Here is a 25019-nt window from a genome sequence, read left to right as displayed (position 1 = left end):
ACCCCTCTGATATAGAAAAACTAAGAAATCAATCTGGCCAGTATGACTTAAAGGTATCCCATACAATTAGAACTTGCTCATAGTACTTCGTGGTCAGACAAAAAAAATCAGAAAAATCATATATTTTAATAATGGCCCAGCAAAGATATTTATGGTGTTATTGAATTCAATGTCAAGTTAATTAAATGTCAATTCTTGATCGAACTGAAATTGAAAGATGATAATGTTAGGACTTTAATTATTTTTTTAAAAAAAATTATTACGAGATAAAAGGATAACGATCACTAAATAAAATAATAATAATACTAGTTAGTTGAGAAATTCTCTTATTAGTTAACGTTGGGTCAACATTATAAGGAGAATTTTTCCTTAAAATAAAGTCAAAATCGAGAATTAAGAGGGGATGAAATCTGAAATTTATAAGTGTGTAAAAGCTTTTGCCTGAAGCATTCAAACAAGATAAGTAATTGATTTCACACTTTAATTTCACTGTCTTTTCTTAGACAGCACATAAAGGAGTAGTTATCTCTCTTTATCTTTGAAAGGGACGAAAGGCAAATGTAGGAGAGATGAAGGCTGGTTTTGCGGAGAGATTGATGCTTATTCTTATCTGCTTCTAGTTTATTACCCTTCTCCTTCAAATTAACTTACCCTATATTTTTCTTGGTTTGAGTAGATTAGCTATGAACAATTTAAGTTAATTTATTACCTTGTGATCATTTACCGCTAGAGTCACGAGGCGAGTGACAGGATAAGTAGATATGTTACTGGATTCAATCCAGAGCACTATTGATCTAGCCCGAATTAGTCAAAGCAATTAAGACAATAAAAAAAGTAATGGTCAAGAGTTGAGCACTAAACGCAGAGCCAATTCACTTATTAGAGCACCGCCTCATTAAGGAGCAACAGTTATGGAGGACCAGCACACTCATTGTTACTATCAACGGTTGAAAAAATCGCTAAGTGCTCATCGGGCGCTCGGGGAATGCCTAGCGCCTAAGACGCCTATGCGGGGATTAATCGGCGCCTAGGCGCCCGTGTATATTTTATTTTATTTTTTATTTTTTAAAAACTTGTTTAAGTATTTTAAATTTTTTAAAGATTAATAATTATAAATTATATAATACTTTAACAGTTAATACTAAAATATTAAATATTAACCTAAAAAATATTTAGAGTGTACAATTTATGGTTATTTCACTCAAAATGATGTTGTTTTGAGTGAAATAACCGATTATAAATAAAAGAACAATAGTTAATCGACCGACTAAGTAGCCTAGTCGGTGCCTAGGAGATCTAGTCGGCGCTTAGGAGGCTTAGGCGGTCAGTGCCTAAGCGGCCTAGGCGGTCGACAGACGCTAGCGCCCGGGGATTAATCGGCGCCTAGACAAAATTTTTTGTAACACTGCTATCAATAAGATTTATCCTGTATACACCCTCAAATAGTTATTAGGGTATTTTCTCATCACCCAAAAGTCAACGTTGTATTTTGTACATGTTGTAGGTATTTAGTTTGAACTGAATTAACAACCTAATATTACTGTGTAGTATATATTTTCTTCTTGTCTTCTATTTACGGTAATTGTTATAGATATATACAAATGCAGATTATGTAAGACGAATGAACAAGCTCATTGCCTCATCCTATCTATATATATATATATATATATATATATATATATATGGCTATGTTTGGCAAACCTAGCTGAATAGGTAACTGAAAGCTGAAAAGTAGCTGAAAATTGTAAAGCTATAAGCTCGAAGCTGAAATCTGAAGAGCTGTTAAGCTAGTTGTTATGCTTAAAAGTGTTTGGTAAAATTAGCTTTTTGATAAGCTGATAAGGCTATGTTTGGCAAACCTAACTGAAAAGTAGCCGAAAACTGAAAAGCTATAAACTCGAACATGAAATCTGAAAAGTTGTTATGCTTAAAAGTGTTTGGTAAAATTAGCTTTTTGATAAGCTGATAAATGTAAAAAGACTAAAAATGACATCTTCATACAATTTAAATAGTTTAAATTTAAATAGGTTTGTTTATATATTTAAAAATAAAATAGTGAAATCAATATATTTTAATAAAATATAAAGTAAAAGCATATATTTGAATACATATAAAAGGCTTGTTTGGTTATCAGCGGTTAGCGATCAGCGTTAACGGGTTGTGTTAGTGGTTATCAAACAGCGGATTGTATTAGCAGGTTTGACTAGCGGAATGTAATAGCGGTTTGTAAAAAGATGTTTGGTAAAATTAGCTGTTTAGATTAGCGTTTAACATGTAAAATGACCAAAAAGATATACATATATTTAATAATAATAATAATGTTTTTAAATTGAAAAATTAAAAAAAAATTAAAAATAAAAAATAAAAAGGAAAGGGGAAATCCCCACTTATCCCACATCGATGGGATAAGTGGGGAAAGAAGCCTCAAGGCTCCACTTTACATATTGAAGAAAAAAAATTTAAAAAGGTTTAGCCAAAAGGGTTTTAATTGGGAAGTGTAAATGATGTCATTTCTTTAAAATAATAAGGTTAAAGATGGAAAAAAAGTTAGGAAGGTACTAGCTTATTTTGAAACGCTACCTAAGGTAGCGTTCAAAAATAAGCTCTAAGCTGCTAGCTTATTTTAGGAACATTACCAAACAGAGCTTATAGCTTATTAGTAGCATAAAATAAGCTATAAGCTCTGCCAAACAGAGTCTATATATATATATATATATTTGAAAGGTAAACGTAGCTATTTCATTAATTCATAACATAAAACGTTTACATCAACGATCAATGAAATGGTAAACCATTCCTTACAGTCAGACATAGAAACAACTTTTTTAACTATGCTATAGAAAACTTGTATCGCAGACTGTTTCATAGCTAGGAAGCTATGTTTCTTCAGGGAGCTTAAAGCTTCATCAAAGATCTGGGTCTTCGTCATCATTCTTTTTTGCTCGTTGCCCAGGATAAGATCAACACTTGCCGAAACTAAACTAAACGATTTATGCTAATGAAAATGAAAAGCTCGTGAAAGCAACGAGAGGAAAAATGCTCGTGAAAGTAACGAGAGGAAAACACAATAATAAAGAAAATAAAAAGTGGGTAAACTCAAAATAGGGTTGGAGGTCAAGACTACCAACACAAAGCCCAATATCTACCTACTATTATTTTATTCAAAGGGAGAGAAAACGGAAGAGGAAGATCTGTGGCGGTGATCGGAGGCGGACGGAGCTGCGACGGTGATCGGGGTGGAAGAAGAGCGAGAGCAAAAGTTGAAGGTGACCAAAACCGCCGGCTCAAAGCTCCATTAGAGCTCCAGCCGGAGGTCGGCGGTGGAAGCCGAAGCTGAGCAGCAGAGAAAGGCGTTTGGTTTTAGAGAGAGAAGGGAGGCAGTATTAGGATTTGGACCAGGAATTTTATATATATATATATATATATATATATATATATATATATATATATATAAAAGAGTGAGGAAAAAGAGAATCTAGATATAAAAATTGAGACTCGACATGCATTCTTTATAATCAGGTTACTTGGTAGTCAATGATGAAATTAAATCATTGCGGGATACTCATGTCGGAAGCCCTTGAATAGATAAAGATTTTGTTCTTCTAATCCATTTGGTCAATTAGCTTTGGCAAGTAGTCCAATTAAAACATTGACTTTACCAAGATACTCACTCGTTGTGAAGTTTTCCTAGCACAAAAATTGCAGTTGACTAAGGAGACTCAAAAAACGTGTCTGAGACGACACGGTATGAACCACATCAACGACCATAACCTCATTGGATAGATACAAGATGAGCATGGACAAAATAATTAAATGCATCTATCCTGGCATACTCAATTTTGAGCCACAGAATTGACTATTATGGAATATCCATCCGGAGTCTTAATAAAAGAAGATGAACACGAGAATGTTCTAGATGAGAACAATAAATCTGAGAAGACAATAATTCAAGAAGAATGAATTGTTATTGAATACTTGAATAATACAATATATATGAAGGGACTATTTATAGGAATGCAAAGAGTATTAGGGAATAATATAATGAATATACATATATAGAGAAGAATTATAGTGTGACTAGAAGATAGAGTCTTGTTTCAAAAAAAAAAGAAAAAAAAAAGATAGAGTTCTAATAAGACCAACATGCTTTTACACAATAATAATGATAATAAAAGTAGTTTTAATTTATAAATTAAAATATTATAAATTGTAATATCATATTTACATATTTTATTATAATAATATAATAAATATTACTCCTCCTATTTCATTTTACATATCATGTTTACTATTAATTGATCAAACTAACTCTTTCTTTTTTATTTATTTTCTTTAGTATTTTAAAATTAATTTTTCGTTTTTAATACTACTTTTTATGCAGTTTCTAATTATAGTCTTGCTAGGTTAAACTTTGTTGTCAATGATTGTGAAAAAAAAAAAAGATATTAAAGATAAGCTAAGAAAATTTTGTCTTCATGTTTGCGGAATTAAAATTCTATTGAAAAATATTTTCAATGAGTCAAACACAACATAATTTAATTTTCCTCATATTTTAGAAATTTTAGTTCTCTGGGAAAAAAATTTCCAACGAACCAAATGGCCCTAAGGGTATGTAGTATGACAATTTATACTATGGGCTAGGGGTCTACCTTGCATGGTAGATCATGGTTTAAAAATAACTTTTAAATTTTGTATATGTAATTGACACATTCTGTACATACAGTTGACAGTTTCTGTACCTACAACTATCATATTATGTATTATGTATTAACAATTATCAAGTTACTTGCTAAAGACTTTGTGGTCTAGTGGTACCCGGTGTCCCTGTTTACACTCTCACATGGATGATGAGAGTGGGTTCGAGCCTCAGTGGAGTTAACTGTTCACTCTTTGAGTTTCAAGATACTACATTGTAACAGAGTTTGATACGTGATATAATGAATTGATATATAGTATACTAGTAATTGCAAGATTATCTGAATTGTTGTTGGGATAATTCTTTTATCATGTAACCAACATTGACCTATACAAACTCTGTAGCAATATCCTTAAAGCCTTATAGGGGAAAATTGTGATAGGTACCCTAATTATTATATTCATTTTCTCATCATTTGTCTATAAAACACGCAATTTTCTCACCACCAAGGTTTCCACACCTTGCCTTGATAGAATAATAGATGGATAAATTACGGTAACTAAGTGACCTATTAGGTAAGGACCAATGCTTAGTACACACAACGAACCCACCACATTGGGTCCGCTCTTACCTACTATATAACACGTATAGTAGGAACCAATTGAGTTGTCTGCGCAGACCCATTTTTTTCATAATTATTCTTTGTATACATTGCACTATAAAAGTTGTATTATAAATTTGTTGAGTGAAGTGTATTTGGTATCATAACTTTCATAGTGTGTAGGGAAAATGGTCAAATAAACCCATAAACTTTAGCTGAAAAGTCAATTAGGTCCCTAAACTTTTAAAAAGTGCAATTATACCCTTTAACATGTTATATCGAGGCAATGAAGTTCAATAGCGGGTAATTGACTTGCTATTTCAAGTCATTCCCATTCCGACATCATCTCAGGCGAATTCTAACGATCGCCGTCGCTGGTCGCCTTCTCCGGCGAAGGGCCATGGAGAATGCGAATAGTTTGTGGTCGCCTTTCGCCGGAGAAGGCGACCGACGACGGTTTGGCAGTCGCAGGTCTCTTAAATGCCAGAATGGGAATGACCTGTAATAGCTGGTCAATTACCAGCTATTGGACTTCATTGTCCCGATATAACATGTTAAAGGGTGTAATTGCGCTTTTTAAAAATTCAGGGATCTAATTGACTTTTCAGTTAAAGTTTATGTGCTTATTTGATCATTTTCCCTATAGTGTATATATTAATATATATTGATGTGTTATTTTGTATTGTATTTTTTTTTCCTATATGTTTTTTTTACATGTATATAAACGTTTGAATTATTAATAAATTAAACAAAATGCTGCAAATAAAGATTGATAATTGGTGATGTATAAGTCACTTAAGGAAAATAACTCAAATATGCTATGGCAGTAGGTGGTCGGTTTCATGTGTTTTTTCTTTATTTATTGTTTGTCATTAGCTGTTACATTTTCCTTAACAATTTAACACGTGCTCAATTGAAAAATAATGTCTTTTCTATCTACATTATTGTAATATCATATCATTCATCAAATTAAATGTCTCTTACTGAGTTAGGTCGATGCTACCACTTATATTAGAGCTAATTCTTGTAAACTATGACCAATTTATGCTACATTGCTACCACTTATTAGAGCTAATTCTTGTATAATATGACTAATTTTTTTTTTTTTTGGTACTTGAATATCATAAATATTCCTTTCAAAAAGCTAAAAAGAATGTCATAAATATAAGTTAGAAGTTTTTCTTTTTTCTTTTTGTTTTCATATTTCTTAAATTTAATAATCAAAATTTATCATCACTCTAAATCTCTAATATGGCGGTATATACTCCGTATGATTTTAAGCCGTAAATGAGCATTTGGCCGGAAATTTAGGAGGGGAGTTTAAGGAATCTTCCTAATGCCAAGGGAAGAGGGGTAGTCTTTGCGTGGCCCCACAAGATTTCTTCTCATGTTGTCCCAAAGGGGAACACCAAACCCCCCCACCCCACATACAATATGTCCTTATTATATTAAGTAGTACATAAAAACTCGTGTAAAATTGTTTAATGGGTAAACTAAAATTTCACACACTACAATTAATTATATTTGTGTTGGGTAGGATTTTTAAGGATGATAAAATAAAGAGTGAATTTCATTTTTGGTCCTATTGTTATAGAGACGTTTTCAATTAATTTAGTTCACCTTAATTAATTTTGCTACAATGCGACCACTGTTATTTCAAGTGTTTCAGTTTTAGTCCACCGTTAATATTTCTGTTAGTTGACAGTGTAATTCAGGGGCATTTTCGTCTTTCTACGTGTAATCCACTCTACTTGCGACTTTGCAAGCTACTATTCTTCTATTACACCAATTACTCCTCCTCACCTCCGTTCCCATGCGCCCTGCCTCACTCAATTCCTCCCCTGTCGCACCTCCTCATCCATGACCCGCCTCAAACCCCTCTTCCTTCGCCATCTCCGCCGCTGCTGTTCGTCAGGACACCACCGTCTGGACTCTGGCTCCTCTCTCGACCGTCTCCCCCGCCGACGAGTCTCTCTTCCACGTCACCATTGAAATCTCCGACTTGATGAGAACTTCCGATCTGATCTAAGATCGGCAAGGAAATTCGGTTCTCCTAGGATTGGTGAGGTGCAAGTCGGATCCCTAAATACAGACACAATATTGATTCGATTTGAGTGAAGATTATAAAAAGGTCTTGGCGAAGCTGTTCAAGAAGTCGAAGATGGACCTGGTCGTGTCGCCGATCGTCGTGGCTGCCTCTGCTTATGTTGTCAATGCTCTCGCCCTCTGGGAGTCTGCTCATCAAGCTAAGGAGAACGACACTGGTTTTTTTTAGATGTTTCGTAATTCGGTTTGGGACTCCGCGTCGGCGGCGCTGACGTGGTTTTTCTTGTTGGTTTTTCGACACATCGAGATCGAAAACGAAATCTTAAAAGAGGTGAGGTCAAAATCGAAATCTTGACAGAAAGACGACCCTGGATTACACGGTCAACTAACATAAATACTAACGGTGGACTAAAAGTGGAACACTTTAAATAGCAGTGGTCACAATGTGACAAAATTAATTAAGGTGGACTAAAATTAGAAACGCCACTATAAGGCTATAACACTAGGATAAAAAATGGATAAGACTATAACACTAGGACAAAAAATGGAATTCACTCTAAAATAAATTTTTAGTTCTTTTTCTTTCTTAGAATTAATAAATGTCCAGTAGGTGTGGGAATGAGTTTTTTTTTTTTTTTTTGAATACTATTGACTCTGTTACAATGTAATATCTGTTCATACATACTTTCTCAACCTACTGAAGCACAATGAGCCAACGCCCCCACTGGGATGAGTTAGTCGGGTGAGTGGTAAATATGCCTAAATTTACTACGTGAGATTAGAAATTGAGCCTATAAATGGCTTTTTTTTTTCTTTTTTTTTTGCTCAACCTTAAGTGCATAATCAAGTTCACAAATCACAACCCACAATTTCCAAAATTACATATGAACCTATAATCATCCAAATCTATTAACTAGTACATTAATACTTATAAATTCATAAAATGTCATAACTAGTATATAACAAGTTCAATGCCCACAAACACAATAACTAGTCAAAATTCATAAGAAAACCAACATCATACTCATAACAATGCATACATAATAAATATATATATATATATATATATATATATATATATATATATATATATATATATATATATATATATATTGTCAAAGCCCACAAGTCAGCAAGAAGATTAATCACCCCGAGCACTTAGCACCCCAGACTTATCTCTAAGGACATATAGCTAGATCACCGGGAGGGCAGGAGTGCAACAACGAAGGTTCCAGCTTATTGTTATAGTTCCTAGCAACCCAAGCCACTTGATTTTGTTCGCGGAGAACTTGGCAACACACCACATTTGAACTCTTCTTCATCCATATCCTGCATTCGTTAATGAGATTCATCAAGGGACCACCACCATCAGAGTTGAAATTAGGGTGATTGATCTAGTAAACCACATTGTTAGAGTCGCTTTGACAACCACCTTTCGACGCCCCTGTTGCCCAGCAATCCTTAGCCTAATAACTCCCCCCCCCCACCACACACACACACATATATATATGAAAATATTTTATCGAAAACCATGTGAATATATAATACATTTTTAAAATATACATAAAATACAACATATTAGTAAAATATCATGCCAATTTTTTAAAATTAGTATACAATATTTTTATGTGTGATATTAATTTTTTTTTATTAATAGAGAAATTTGACTTGAGGTCTAAATTGATTGACCCATAAGAAGATTAAGGATCTATAGAATATGAAAGAAAAGACAAATTGAATTGAGGTCTAAATTGACTGTGTGGTGGGGTTTGTTGTCAAGATTGGTACCACTACTAGCTTTCGGGCTGAACTTTGGGGGCTCAGCAAGGGACTCTTGTCTCCTTATTGGGAGGAATAACAATAGTGTAATCATCGGGATGCATTCGGAAGCTGCTATTTCATCCATGGTTATCGATCCAGATAGTTTTAAAGGGGAGGATCCACTCCTTAGCGAGTGCAGGCGGCTGGTCACTCAATTGGAACAAGCATGCTTTTGCATGTGTTTTCGAGAAGGGAATAAATGTGCAGACAGATTGGCGAATCTTGAACAAAATTTGGGATGGGCACTACGATTCTAGAGGACCCCTCGGATGCCATTGGCACACTTCTCTAGGCGAACGATGCTAGTGGGGCGATGACTCGGAGGATCACTTAGGCAGGGCGTGAGCTCCTGCCGCAGACGTACCACCAAAAAAAAAACAGAAGAAGAAGAAGACAATGTTTAAAGGAATATCGTTTTGCTATTGAAATGCTTGACTATTACAATGGAAGTGCTAGAACTAGACAAAGCATGTCCTACACTATGGACATGATTATTTATACAAGCCCTTTACTAACCTTCGTGCATATCAAGGTGCCTTAGGTAAGACTAACACATTGTCAAACAACTGTGCTTCTAGACATTGAGGTCCTATGGTTGCTTCCTATGTCATAGCCAACCCTACCGATTAACCCTGAGATATCATAACCAACTTCGAGATTGAGAATATACATGACATTCACCTCCTTGGGCAACCTTTGGTTGACCTTGGGTCTCCCAAGTACATCCTTCAAACTCATGCCCAGTCAACCCAACCTCCAAATGTAGCCAATCTTCTTAGGCCAACCCTAAGGTCGGCTCTTAATCCACATCTTCAACTTGAATTGCTTCCATGCACACCACGCCTCTTGAATTTAAATACCTTAACTAAGTCTAATATATTTGTCATTTACTATACTAAACAATACCGTCACCATATTGTATTGTATATAATATAATAGCGTATGGCATAATACTATTACCACTAGTGTTGATAATATTCAATATAATTTACTCCATATTACTCTTGCGTGTTTAATTTATACAAAACACAATATGACAGTGATGTTTTTTTTTTTTTTGAAACAATATGACAGTGATGTTAATCACCACTTGTAATGTTTATTGAATTTCTTAGTAGTACATGGTCAATAGTATGTAGGTAACTAGAGCTACCTGCCAAGTATTTAATAGCAATGCACTCAAATTAGTTTTGGTTAGAAAATGTTGACATGGAGTAATGGTGCGTTGGCGGGGGAGTTTATCAAAAAGTTGGTAAATTCTGACTCTTTGCATTTCATAAAATATTTGGGTAATTACAATTAAATTATGAAAATTATTAATTACTTCTATGACACCTTGAAACATGCAAGATACGTTGATACATTATTTTTTATCAACATAAATTAATCAATGAGCATATTTGATTGGATGGAAAATATTTTTTAAGGAAGTCAATTTCATAAAATTTGAGAAAAAATTATTCGTTTTCTTGTTTGATTCATGGAATTAATCTTCTAAAGGAAATAAAATTCTTCACATTTGAGGAGAAAGTTTTCTCTGTCAAACATTGATATTTTGTTTTTCAAAAAAAAAAATAATTCTTCACTCACTTGGTATGTATGCTATCATAGAAATTTCATTTTCGTTGTTGTTGTTGTTGTGTAGGCGTATATTGGTCTTTATATTCATTATTTATTACAAGTAATAACCCAATCAAACAATGAAATCAATATTCATAGTAATTTTGTTTTTACATGGAATCAATCTTCCTGGTAATTTTTTTTTAATGGAATTTTAATTCCATTCATCTTCAAATATTTCTTGCGAACCAAACGAGATGTAAGTGTTTTAAGAGCAAATGATGATATGCGATTAGTTATAATATTTTTCATCATAATCCGAAACTATACCTAATATATTTGTACTTTACTCATAAATGTGTTAATTATGAGGTGTTTGACAAATAGTTGTTAGCTGATAGTTGTTAGAGGGTTTGACTAACGTATAACATTAGTTGGTTGCCTGGTTATAAAAAAATATTTTAGTAAATTAACTGTTAATTGATAGCTGATTACGTGCAAAATGACCTTTAAAGTTATACTCCGTAATTTATTTTCTCAAAAAACTGGTCAAAAAAATCTGCTTTGAGCAGCTTTTTGATTTTAATGCTTTGGAGCAATAAACTGTTACAAAAAATTAATTAATTAAACATTAATATTGCCTGTTTAATCAAGTCAAACAATTAATATTAATCAAATAAGTCAAGATTAGCTAATAAATTAATTTTATTTATACTTTATGTATAATTCAAGCATGTTTCATTTCATGCACAATAAGCATTTAATTATACTGTACAGTGTACATGATATGTGAGGAAGTTGCTTACGGCACTGCTACCGCGAGTGAGGTGTGCATACGTAATCGTACCTATGCCGGTAAATATCACGACAGGACCACTTCTTTGTTTCCTGTGAAAACCGAACAGCTTTAATTAACGTTAAAGGCTAACGCCGTCAGTTATTAAAGTAAGCGAATGAGAATCCGACAGCACGATGCAGTCAATCTTCAATTTATTTTTTTTTCGCAATTTTTTATTTTCAAAAACAATTTATTAGTCATTACTCGTGGTTATCCACTTGTCCCCAAACATAGCCCCCGCCACCGGCTATTCTTGATTAAAACGTAACGCTTTCAAAATTATATGAAGGGAATTTCTTCTAAATTATATATTTATAATGATTTTTTTTCTACTGAATTATTCATGCATCTATATTGATTTCTTTAATTATATTGATTTCTTTAATTATTTTAAAGGTGACTTTCTCTTTTCTGTTAAAAGTATATTTTTACCCTTAAAATAAGAGTAAAATAAGTATTTCATTAATTTTTCCTTTTCTCATAATAAATGCGAAAATGAATATATTCTATTTGAAAATGTTATAATTATAATTTCAAGCTAAAGCTAGTAACAAAATTAAGACTTAAACACAAAGAATTCATTAATACTTTAATAAATTAGTTGTGTTTAAGTCTTAATTTTGTTACTAGTATTGACATAAAATTATAATTATAATATTTGCAAATGAAATTTGTTATTTTTTGTATTTATTCTGATTTCTACATATAATTAATAATTTGTTGGAGAAGAAAAATAAATTAAAAATTTATTTTTCCCTTAGTTTTAAACGTAAAAGTGTACATTTACCATAAAGTGGAAAAAGTCGTCACTTTTATCATAATTGAGGCGTTAGTGTAAATACGTAAATAATTCAATTGAAAAAAAAAATACTATAAACATATAATTCAGATGAAAAAAGTCGCATTTTCTATATATATATATATATATATATATATATATAAATTAAAAGTATGATTTCTTGTACCCGGTACAATTTTAAAATGAATGGCAAATACATTACATTTGTACTAGAGCATCCACATTTGTGGATTACCAAAGACTTTGTGGTCTAGTGGCACCCGGTATCTCGATTTACACTCCCACATGGATGATGGGAGTGTGTTTAAGTTTTAGTGGAGGCAACTGTTGACTCTTTGTGTTTCTGGGAGAGTTCCATATGCAAGAGCTGTGTTTATTTTAGAAAGTGGGACCCACATCTTTAATGTTCGTTGCGAAAACCGTGCATGACAGGCACAAGAAGATTTTAGAAAGTGGGACCCACATCTTTAATGTTTGTCGCGAAAACCGGATTTTAGAAAGTGGGACCCACATCTTTAATGTTCGAAGTGCACGCTAGGCGTGTCCGACAGTCACAAGAAGTGCACGCTAGGCGTGTCACAGGGGCGGACGCCTAACAACTTTTATTTTTATTTTTTAAATCAGCTTTAATGTTTTTTTATTTTTATTTTTATTTTTTATCTTCCTCCATATTTTCTTTCCTAATCACACTTACAAAAATTCTCAAAAGTCACAAAAGAACCCTACTATTAAGGATGCTCTAAGGGGCGTTTGGTTTAGGAATATGACCTCACATTATTTAGTACAAACATCATCGTATACATATAAATATTAATTAAAAAATAAATATTATATGAGAGCAATGTAATTATAATGCTTCTTAGTTCTTACCATTTCAATTGCTCTAATACTACCACTCTTTGCAAGAAGCTTAATTAGATAATGAAATTTATTTAGATGTTTGATTATAGTTACACTTTCATTTGTTAGTCATCCATTAAGATTTATTTCACTTTTATAATTTTTAAAGTTGAAAACTAAAATCGAAACAAATCAAAGTTGAGAGTGAAAAGAAACAATGTCTCTGTGGTTGATAAATTAAAAGTGAAATAAACTTTTAAAAGAATTGTGACTCTCCCAAATGAAAGATCATAGGTATTCCAATAGGGGCATTTATTTATGTTGTATGTATGGACACATGAAATCACAAGTTTAAACCCCAGTGAGGACATTTACGTCCATATACATTCTAACAGAGTTAATAGTACTAAAAAAAACTTTTAAAGGAATTAGAATTTAATTGCAATAATAAAAGAGGTTGAAGTTATTCCAAATTTGCACTACTTATACATTACTTTCATTTTCCATATGATATATTTAGACAAGTTTAATTTGTGTACTCTTCTTTTCTTTTTGACTTAGAATAGTGACACATATAGGTATGAAAATTTTTATTTGTCCTATGATATCTACTCCCATCTAACCAACATGGGTTGTATGCTTTTGGGTAACATACGGGGATGGATTGGTAGCTACTATTAACAATTATTACTCGATATAAGTGTAAATAGATCTGAATTTTAGATACCATACCAATTGAGAATCATTATATGGTACACCATTAACATAATGTTTAATTTATAGTATATTAAATGTTAATTTTTTAAAGGTTTATTTTTAGGTATAAGCTTTCAGTATACTAAAAATAAACATTTATTAGTAATCCACATTATAATATGGACGTATCATTTTTTTTTTTTAAATCGGAAAGGGAGGGGGACCCCAGGAGAGACAAGAGCTATGTTGCCTCCTCCACTCGTCGGACACTCGTGACGTGCACCATGTCATTGAGGTACACCTCATCGCTCACTAAGGGGCATGAATCTAATGTTTTCTCCTCGTCATCTTGATACGCTCCGAATGGACCAATTAATCTCATTCTAAATTTTTTAAAGACCTTGTGGTCTAGTGGCACCCGGTGTCCCGGTTTACACTCCCACATGGATGATGGGAGTGGGTTCGAGCCTCAGTGGAGGCAACTGTTCACTCTTTGTTCTTTAGTAGGTTGAGAAAGTTTTAAGCCCACAAAACCCCGTACAGATACTACATTGTAAGTTACTGTGAAAGTAAATCACGAGTAAAGTGATCCCAGTCACTTTACAAAATCACGAGTAAAGTGATCCCAGTCAGTTCCATCAAACTGGTCTTAAGCCCACAAAATTAATCACGAGTAAAGTGATCCCAGTCAGTTTCATCGAACTGGTCTTAAGCCCACAAAATCCCGCTTCTAAACTCACTGCGAAAGTAAATTACGAGTAGCACAATGTCGTCATATGCACTCACGAGATCCAATTCACCCCCTTCTAAACTAATATAAAGTTATTTTAATTTTACTAAACAAAATTCATATATACCTTAAAAATTTTCATAAAATTACTCAAATGAAAAAAAGTTAAATATTACTCCGTAGAATAATAATTTTGATGATAAGATTAATATTTTAGTGTACTCAAAAAAAAATTTAATATTTTAGTATTGTGGGATAAAAAAAAAATAAAATAAAAAAAGTATGATAATGTGAGTCCGGAGTGGGACTGTGGGAGTGTGCAATGTGGCAGCATACCAATTGTCTATATTGACCCTTCTCTCCTCTGTTCTGTGTCATAACGCTACTAGCCCATCCTCTGCGCACACACACACACAGAGCTGATGTAGAGAGAGAAACTAGAGTGAGAAAGCTTTGGAATCTAGAGAATTTCCAGTTGATTGAGGTGATTTTGGTGTTGTGTCTGACTGAACATCTGTTTTTGGAGAATCGCGTGGGGGATGTGAGATCCGTATCTTGCGAAGCTCCTCGAAGGTTCGGAAATGGCTACTACAGAGGCTTCGGCGGCCGCGGGCAGGGGTTACGCTGAGTCGAGTTGTGGCTCGTGTGCGCCGGCTCCTGACGGTGGTCGGAGTGTCTCCGGAGCCGGTAAAGGTGAGCCTAGCAGCTTTTGTTGTTTTTCTCTAGTAGAATTTTTCATTTGTTTAACTGTTTGTAGATTGGTAGGTGGTGAGTTAAATTTGTGTGTTTGTGTTTTGTTTTTGGGGGTTTTAGATGTTGAGAGAGCGTTGTACACGGAGCTATGGCGGGCTTGTGCCGGGCCGCTGGTGACAGTGCCACGTGAGCAGGAGCTGGTGTTCTATTTCCCGCAAGGTCATATCGAGCAGGTTTGTTTCTACACAACTCGTTAAGCATGTTTTCGAGCTAAGATGGGATAAGGATTTCTTCCTGATTTTGCTTCTACTCATACATGTAAATTCTATGGCTCCGTTTCGTTGCCTTCCAACTTGGGATTTCCAATTTGGGTTAAATGATTTTTTTTAATGACGCTGGTTTAAGTAAGTAGACACGACTCACGAGTGCGGAAACTTCTATGTGTTTGTTTGGTAGGTTGAAGCATCAACTAATCAAGTGGCAGAGCAGCAGATGCCAATCTATAAGCTTCCTTGGAAGATCCTTTGCCGCGTGGTTAATGTCCTGTTGAAGGTTAGATACTGATCTGTTGGTATTCTTTTAACATTTTTTTTAAAAAATATTTGGCTTAAAAAAAATTATTGTTTCTTGAGATTTTTCTTTTGACACACACCACTAGTCCGAACTGCATTTTATTATGTCAAATCATATGCGATTTTCTTCTCTATGTGAATGCTTAGGCTGAAGCAGATACTGATGAGGTTTATGCACAAGTAACATTGATGCCGGAAGAAAATGTAAGTTTTATAACTGTGAAGGGGAGATGGCTCAATTTGTGAATTTGAATGTTGGGAAAGATTTATATTAATTGGTGTTATTCAATGGCAGCAAGATGAGAATGCAATTAAGAAGGAAACCGTGCCACCTTCACCGCCACATGTTCAAGTACATTCCTTTTGTAAGACGCTTACAGCCTCAGATACCAGCACCCATGGAGGATTTTCAGTGCTGAGACGGCATGCTGATGAGTGTCTCCCACCATTGGTTAGAAAGATTCCTTTCTTGCACAATCTTTGTATATGTATGATTTCTGTATTATATTATGTTTGTTGTCAGATGTCTATTAGAAACTAGTGCTTGATGGTAAGTGATCTTTGATCTATATGACAGGACATGTCACGGCAGCCTCCAAGCCAGGAGCTGGTGGCCAGGGATCTGCATGGAAGTGAGTGGCGCTTCAGGCATATATTTCGGGGTATGATTGCATCTATGGTCTAAATAGTCTTGTGCCTACTTTGTGGAATTTGTTGTAGTTATTGTTGCCACTTGCTTTAAAATCTTTTATATGAGTACGCAACTATTTGTAATTGCAGCTAATTCAATATGACAATAATTTCTGATCAAATTGGTTAAAAAGATTTAGATACTAGTATCAGCACACCATCGAACTTTTGTCCATGTCAACCCCAAACCTACTAGAAGGGCCTTTTTTTTGGGCTGCTTTTTCTTGTAAATGATACTTATGCTGCTATCCTAATTCAGGACAACCACGGAGGCACCTCCTTCAAAGTGGTTGGAGTGTCTTTGTTAGTTCAAAAAGGCTTGTTGCTGGTGATGCCTTCATATTTTTAAGGTTGGTTATTTTAAATATTTTTATTATTTATTTTTAAAGATATTTTTAGAATTTTTTTCATGACTCTTATCCTTTTCGATTTCTAGAGGTGAGAATGGGGAGCTTCTTGTTGGGGTTAGACGCACGATGAGGCATCAGAATAACATTCCATCATCTGTTATATCCAGTCACAGTATGCATCTTGGTGTGCTGGCAACAGCATGGCATGCCATTCAGACTAAAACCATGTTTACGGTGTATTACAAACCTAGGTAGGGACTAAAAGTCTTTTTCTTGTGTCCAGAAAATGATTTAAAAAAGGAGTTGAAAAGAGAAGCATCTTGCCTTTCAGATTGAAACAATGTGTGCACTTACTGGTGATTTTATTTATGCAGGACAAGCCCCGCAGAATTTATTATTCCACATGACCAATATATGGAGTCTGTGAAAAACAACTATTCCATTGGAATGAGGTTCAAAATGAGGTTTGAAGGGGAAGAAGCTCCGGAGCAGAAGTACGTATGATGTTAGCAACTTAGCATTGCACACATTAGACACATTAGGTTCAAATGTGTCTAAGAATTTAATATGAGTATCATTAATTCATTTCTGAGTGTTATATGGGGGATAACTTTACAATCTTTTTAGGTTTACTGGAACTATCGTTGGAATTGAAGATTGTGATCACCAAAGGTGGCCGGAATCGAAATGGAGATGCCTCAAGGTAATATCTTGCGTCTTCTGGTGAGTTACTAGCTGCTTTTTATTTCTGCTTCTAAAATGGTCATTCTGTATGGCTACTTTAAGGTGCGGTGGGATGAAACTTCCACCATTCCTAGGCCGGACCGAGTTTCACCTTGGCAAATAGAGCCCTCTCTTTGTCCATCTGCACTTAATCCACTTCCTGTACCAAGAACAAAAAGGCCTCGATTGAATGCTTTTCCATCTTCACCTGATTCATCTGTTCTTACAAGAGAAGGTTGTTAGTGCTTTTAATTTATATTTCTCATTTTTGCCATTTCCATTCTGTTGGTTTCAAGCTATTGGAGCCTCATATACTTTTTTCTTTGCTGTAGGTTCATCCAAACTATCTATAGACCCCTCTCCTGCCAGTGGGTTTTCAAGGGTCTTGCAAGGTCAAGAATTATCGACCTTGAGAGGTGCCTTTGCAGAAAGTAAGGAGTCAGAATCATCTGAGAAGCCAACACCATGTCCACCATCTGTGAATGATGAGAAGCTTGATGATCTTTATGCATCACACCGCTGTAGTTCAAATAAACGTTTGTCTTTAGGGAGGCCAGAGTCATCATTTACAGCTCTTCTATCATCAGGTTTTGGGATGTACATTAATTCGTCCCATGGCCTTTCTTTACAGTCAGGGGATCAAATGCCAGTTCCTGCTAGTTTGGTGAAGCAACAAACTAAATATCAGGAGGGGGAGTTTAACTTACTTGGAAAACCATGGCCTGCTGTACCCTCTGCCTCTGGTCTATCACTTAATTTGATGGATTCAAGCAGAAAACCTCATGGACAGGGTTCTGATACACCTTATCAGGCACCAGGAGACTCTAGGCGTGGTGGCTTAAGTGAGTATTCAATGCTACCTGGTCATAGACTTGAAAGTCAGCAGGGGAACTGGTTTATGCCTCCAACTTCTTATCTGCAAATACCTGCTCATTCTAGAGAACTGATGCCAAAACCAGTATCAGTACAACAGCATGAGGCATTTGAACCAAAAAAGGGGAACTGCAAACTATTTGGCATACCTCTGATTAGCAATTCTTCTTCAATGGGTCCTATGTTAAGTGAAAATCCAATGACTGAGTCAATAGTCCATAGTGATTTGGGTATATCCTCTCATCAGTCACCTGCAACTGAATCTGAACAAAGGTCTGAGCAATCAAAGGACTCTAAAGTGATAAATAGAGTTACAGGCAATGAGAAGGAAAAAGAACTTCAAACCTTTCATGTTGATGGTAGAGGAAGGGCGGGCAAGGTCTGCAGTGGTTCAACAAGGAGTTGCACCAAGGTTCTAAAAAATATTTTTAAAAGCTTTTTTATTTTTATTTTTTCCGTGTTTCTTTTATGAACTTCTTGTGCATGACTTTGCTTTTGCACATGCATCTTTATATTCAGGTTCATAAACAGGGCACTGCCCTTGGTAGGTCCGTATATCTTGCCAAGTACAACAACTATGATGAATTGATTGCTGAACTGGACAATCTGTTTGATTTTAATGGTGAACTTAAGGCACGGAACAGCAATTGGATGGTTGTGTATACTGATGGTGAGGGTGACATGATGCTTGTGGGAGATGATCCGTGGCAGTAAGGACATTCTCATATCTTCACTAAATATATAAAGAAAGATTATCTACTTTTCCCATATGTTGTCATTGTAATTTGAATAGCACATTTTGTGTCATTTACTTACTGTTGCCTCTCCTTCCCACTAAAAACAGAGAATTTTGTGCTATGGTTCATAAGATTCATCTCTACACAAAAGAGGAGGTGCAGCATATGAAGCCAGGAACTCTGAATTCAAAGGATGAGGATACATCATTGATTGCAGGATTGGACACTATGGAAGTGAAGGGTTTGCTGCCTCCTCCAGTGTCCAGTGCTGAGTAATGTTGATTTCTCCTCAGATCTAGGTAGGTATTTTGTTTGTAAAGCACTAGAGGGAATAATTATACACATATGTATGCTCACATATATTTGCATGCTCACAAGTCTTTTCCTCCTCTCGGTGGGCTTTCATCTTAATGAACATACTCAAGGAATTTGAGTTTAAATCCGAACCTTTTATCTACGTGTTGGTTGCTACTGAATCTCATTGGCTGTGTAATGTGTATCATACATGACAGGTTGATAATGCTGCCAGGAGAAGATTTCAGGTTGTTTGATTTTTTGGGGATGCTTGAATGCTGTGAGATGCATGTATCATTGCAGCTTCTTATATTTTTGCAATTTTGGACCCCTTGGAAGCCAACTTATGGTTCCATATTCTATACATAGTATGTATGTATATTGCCATTAATGAGGTAACATTGCTTTTGAATGTTTCACATTTTTGTACATAGTAGTTCTGTAAGTAAGAAAAGTTAATACGATTACTCGAATGCCTCTGCAGTTGTTTTTTGTAGAGTTCATGTTCAAAGTGTTTTTGGGAGTTGAAATGTCAACAGTTACGGACCGGCATTATAGTTTATACATCCATCATGTTATTGATGCAATTTAATATTTATGGGAGTATTTTGGTCTTGATTTATGTCTATTGGAATCGCAGTTCCTTACAAGTCCCATTTACATTCACACTGTATTGCTCCTTAACTGATTGAACGGATGCTGATTCTTGTGGAAGAATGTATCAAAATACATTTTTTTAAAGGATCAAAGTAACCAAAGAGTTGCCAAAAGACTTTGTGGTATAGTGGTACTTGATTGCACCTCCACATGGAAAGGAGTGGGTTCGAGCCTAATGGAGGCGATAAATAGATATTAAATTGTAATAGTGTTTTGTTCAATTTAGTTTTTCTACCTTAACTTTGTTCAATTTAGTCCTTTATTTTAAAAAGTGAAACAAAAGGACAATAGATGATGTGGTGTTGAAATCATTTTTGTGTGTGTTTTATATTTAATGCATGGACAATGGTTTTTTGTTTAGGGAAAAGTGCAATTTTCGCTCCTAAGTTATGGCCTAATTGCCCTAATTGTAGGATTCGTCCCTAAGTTCTGTACGTAATCACTTTTCGTCCCTAAGTTCTAAGTTATATTGTAATTTTCGTTTTTTTTTTTTTTCCTAACAGTGGTGTTAAGTAATCTTCCTCCTATTAATCCACTCACACAACCTTCCCCTGCACGCTACCACTTTTTCATATCTCAAACACACAAAATTGAAGCTCTATCTTGACGAAGCATTCCAAAAGTTTCTCGATGAGTAGTCAGCGATTACTTAGCTAGAGGGAAACTCCACCGTGTAAGTTCTTAGCACTTGTTTATTACCCAAGGTTTAAGCAATTCCAAAAGTTTTCGTTAATTCCTTTTGTTGTTTAGGGCTTAATTTTTGTTTGTTTGCTTGTTGTGTTAAATGTCAGTTCTTATTACTCCGTATTTGTCTAAATGGCAGTGGTTCCTAGGTAAACTGTCAAAACTTGCCTTCCATGAGAAAATAGGGTCCTAAATTTTTTATGAATTAGTTTATGTAATAAAAAAAAAAAATTGGATCCACAAAATCACAAATGAATAAAATCAATACAGTATTTTTGTTATCCTTTGTTTGCTTTCATTATTTAATGTTGATTAGTGGTGGTGTACTTATTTAATGTAAAATGACTTTTGGTTTGTTAGATTCACATGAAGAACATAGTGGTGAAGGGGATAACTGTAATTCTAAGAATGAAAAATCAACATCATTAGATGGTGATTTGATGATTCTCAGTTTTCTAGTGAAGATCAACATAGTAATGTTGTTGGTGCTGCAACTAAATGAAATAAATTGTGTTGATTCTGAAGATGAATTAAGGAGTATTAGTTCAAATTCTGATGTGGAAGGGTGTAATTTTAGTTTAGTTTTCAGTGAATCAAAATTCAACTGGGATGATTTTAAATTTCAAGAAGGGATGGTTTTTAAAGATAACAAGGAGTTTAAGTGGGCAGTTGAAAGGTGTGAAGCATTGAGAAAAAAAGATGTGTACTTTGTGAAGAATGAGCCTAGGAGTGTTAGAGCAAAGTGTAGGGATGCAAATTATGACTGGGTTATATTTGGTTCTAGGAGCAATAAAAATTGTCCTTTTAACATTAAAACATATAGGTCAAATCATAGTTGTGGTAAACAACATGACAACCGGTTGATAAAATCTGGATTTCTTGCCAAATATTATAAGGATGAATTCAAATTAAATGAGGAATGGGGTAGTGTTCAATTCCAAAACCATGTGAAGAAAAAGTTTAAATGTAACATTTCAAAATTTCAATCATTTAGGGCCAAACAAAAGACAAAGTTACTAGTAACTGGTTCTCAAATTCATCAGTATACTTTGCTGCCTAATTACTGTGAAGAACTTATGAAAACTAACCCTGGCACTACTGTGAAGTTGATTTTGGACAAAACTTATTCAATTGAGGGTAGGAGTAGATTCAAAAGGCTGTATATATGTTATGGTGCATGTAAAAAAGGGGTTTTAAATGGATGTAGGCTCTTAATTGGTGTAGATGGATGCCATTTGAAATGAAATCACAAGGGAAGACAATTATTAAGTGCATTTGGGGTAGATGCTAATAACATGTACCCAATTGCATTTGTTGTCGTTGAATGTGAGTTTAAAGAAACTTGAAAGTGGTTTCTTGAGTTATTAGATGGTGATCTTCATATTTATCAAAATCTCACTGGATGAACCTTTATTTTTGATAAACAAAAGGGATTAGTACCTACTTTTGAAGAGTTATTTCCATATATAGAACATAGGCATTGTGTGAGACATCTACATGCTAATTTCAACAAGGATGGATATGGTGGTCAAGTCATGAAGCATGTTTTTTGGGTTGCTTGTAGATCAACTACATAAAGTGATTTTCAAAAGCACTTAGAAGGTCTGAGATTATTAAATCCAAAGGTTGCCGAATGGATGTTAGATAGGGAACCAAGCCACTTTTACAGGGCATATTTTTCTGGGGAAATTTGTAATTTATGCTTCTCCATAATATGTCAATTATTAATGTCACTCCTGAATTATTAGTAGTGTAAATGTTGCCCCTCAATTTTTAAAATGGTACATATATTGCCCTTCCCATACGATACGAAAGGGGCAATATATGTACTGTTTTGAAAATTGAGAGGCAACATTTACACCACTAATAATTCAGGAGTGACATTGATAATTGACATATTATGGAGGGCCACAAATTACAATAATTTTCCCTATTTTTCTGATTATCTCAAGTCTGACATGTTGCTAAATAATTTGTGTGAGTCATTTAACAGCTCAATTCGCCATGCAAGGGATAAGTACATACTAACAATGTGTGAGAGTTTGAGAATTGACCTAATGTCAAGAATGCAGAAGAATAAAATGAAGGGAAGTGTAATGAAAATATGTCCTAAAATCATAAAAATTCTTGAACAAAACAAGGCGCAAACTGGTGATTTGATAGCGTACAAAGCAAATGATGACAACTACCAAGCTGAAGACATTTCTGGCTTTTTTTAAGACTTAAAAGGTAAATTTGAGTCAAAGACGTTGCAGTTGTAGGAGGTGAGATCTTAATAGAATCCCTTATAATCATGCCATTGCAGCAATTAGAATAAAAGGGGAAGTACCTGAAGATTATGTTCACCATTGCTATAGTGTGGAAGCAAATATGAGGAGTTATAAACCAGCAATAATGCCAATTCATCCCTCGGATTTATACAAAAACTGGCCAAAAACCTCTATTGCCACCCAAGTATAAAGTGCAAACAGGTATACCAAAAACACTACGGAAGAGATATCCTATTGAGAATGAATCTGTTGTGGGTGATAAGCTACTTGACAAGTTATCAAGAAAGGGTCAGAAAAAGAAGTGTTCAATCTGTGAACAATATGGCCATAACAAGCTTAGCTGTAAAAACCAAGTAATTACACTTGTATTTGTCTTTACATTATGTTTTCTATATCAACAATTTCATTCTCATTTATTACACTTTCTCAATAGAGGAAAAATGATGTTGAACCCCCTACTGCTACTGAAGTTGAAGTTCAACACCCTGTTGCTGATATAGCTGTTGAAAGTGAACCACTTGCTGCTGAAGTTGCTAATGTTGAACTCCAATCCCCTACTGTTATTGCATGGCTTGTTCCATATGATAATGTCATTAGAAAATGCTGAAAAATATTTTTTTGGTGCTAATGTTGAATGACCAATCCACTGCTGCTTAGATCTTGAAAAATCTTTTTTTTTTGGTAATGCAACCAATGTTTAATACAAGGAGTTAATATGTAAGTTTTGGAATGATTTTTGTGAATCAGTATTGTTTTGAAAGTCTATTGTGTTGAAAACTATCAACATTTCAATATATTGAATGAAATCAATATTCTAGTTATTGAAAGTCTTGAATGTTGTTGTTTTAAAATTTTAATTTTGTGTACTTACAAGCAAGAGCATCTCAAAGACAATTTTTAACATCATTTTCAACCACAAAAGCAATATCATCACAGTATGTAAATTTTGCATGTTTGAAATACGGGGAAAAATGGTAAAGTAATGAACCTAGGAGAACTAAATGTGTTTGGACAAAATTGCCCTTATATTAAACAATCACTTAACACCTGTGTTAGAAAAAAGACCAAAATTAGAACATAACTTAGAACTTAGGGACGAAAAGTGGTTACGTACAGAACTTAAGGATGAATCCTACAATTACGCAATAACTTAGGGACGAAAATTGCACTTTTCCCTTTTGTTTATTTTTTATTTTTTTGTTCTTTAGTTTTTATTTCATTCTTCAAAAGTAAGGGATGAAAAGGGTAATAAGTTTATAATTACTAAATGCTTTGGATATAATAGTTAGATAATAAAAGTAAGCAAACAAATATGATAATGGTCTTATTTGAAAATTAGTGGTTAGCAGCAGATAGTATCAGCGGCCAAAAACCTCTATTGCCACCCAAGTATAAAGTGCAAACATGTATACCAAAAACACTAAGGAAGATATATCCTATTGAAAATGAATCTGTTGTCGCTGATAAGCTAGTTGGCAAGTTATCAAGAAAGGTTCAGAAAAAGAAGTGTCCAATTTGTGGAAAATATGGCTAATAAGCTCCTAAGACACCCATTATTTGAGTATAACTAGGGTGCTTTATAGCGTTTAAATTCGTTAACCGCACACAAAGCTACCTTTGGCATGAATAGAGACAGTATAGAGGTCCCGGGAGCTATTAGGAATAAGTAACGAGCTAAACAAGCAAACCAAGCAAGTCTGGAGCCCCAAAGGACCCGGAATGAGGCCTACACGCGTGGTTGGTGGCATTGCAACATTCCAGTAGCCAACCACGCACGCAACCACGCGTGGTGCTAGCGTGGATGGAGCAATGCGCGGAAATGTTTCTAGGGCAAAATTTCGGAGACTATTTAAGGTCCCTTGATAGAATTTCAGAGGAGTTCCTTCCTTTTTCCAATTTTGGGGAGTTC

General features: G+C 34.6%; 1 protein-coding gene across 3 annotated transcripts; it reads left to right on the top strand.

Moving 5' to 3' along the window:
- The first annotated feature begins 14942 nt into the window (after positions 1-14942).
- LOC116032135 (auxin response factor 2A-like) lies at positions 14943-20516 on the top strand. Of its 3 annotated transcripts, none has more exons than XR_004100736.1 (16): positions 14943-15260; positions 15381-15493; positions 15717-15812; positions 15980-16036; positions 16128-16283; positions 16410-16494; positions 16782-16872; positions 16959-17123; positions 17247-17366; positions 17500-17575; positions 17659-17830; positions 17928-18880; positions 18988-19178; positions 19313-19504; positions 19718-19894; positions 20140-20516. XR_004100736.1 is itself a non-coding variant. In XM_031274558.1 (15 exons), exons 1-14 carry the CDS (start codon positions 15149-15151, stop codon positions 19479-19481), a joined length of 2556 nt encoding a protein of 851 aa, XP_031130418.1. In that variant the 5' UTR covers positions 14943-15148; the 3' UTR covers positions 19482-19504; positions 19718-20103. The 3 variants fall into 3 exon arrangements, 1 of the variants encoding a protein (XP_031130418.1); XR_004100735.1 differs by lacking the exon at positions 20140-20516 and adding an exon at positions 19984-20117; XM_031274558.1 differs by lacking the exon at positions 20140-20516 and having other exon boundaries at positions 19718-20103.
- Positions 20517-25019: the final 4503 nt, after the last annotated feature.

This window comes from Ipomoea triloba, chromosome 10 (genome assembly GCF_003576645.1).
Source record: "Ipomoea triloba cultivar NCNSP0323 chromosome 10, ASM357664v1".
Classification (NCBI taxonomy): domain Eukaryota; kingdom Viridiplantae; phylum Streptophyta; class Magnoliopsida; order Solanales; family Convolvulaceae; genus Ipomoea; species Ipomoea triloba.
This window is presented reverse-complemented; position numbering and strand designations above follow the sequence as displayed.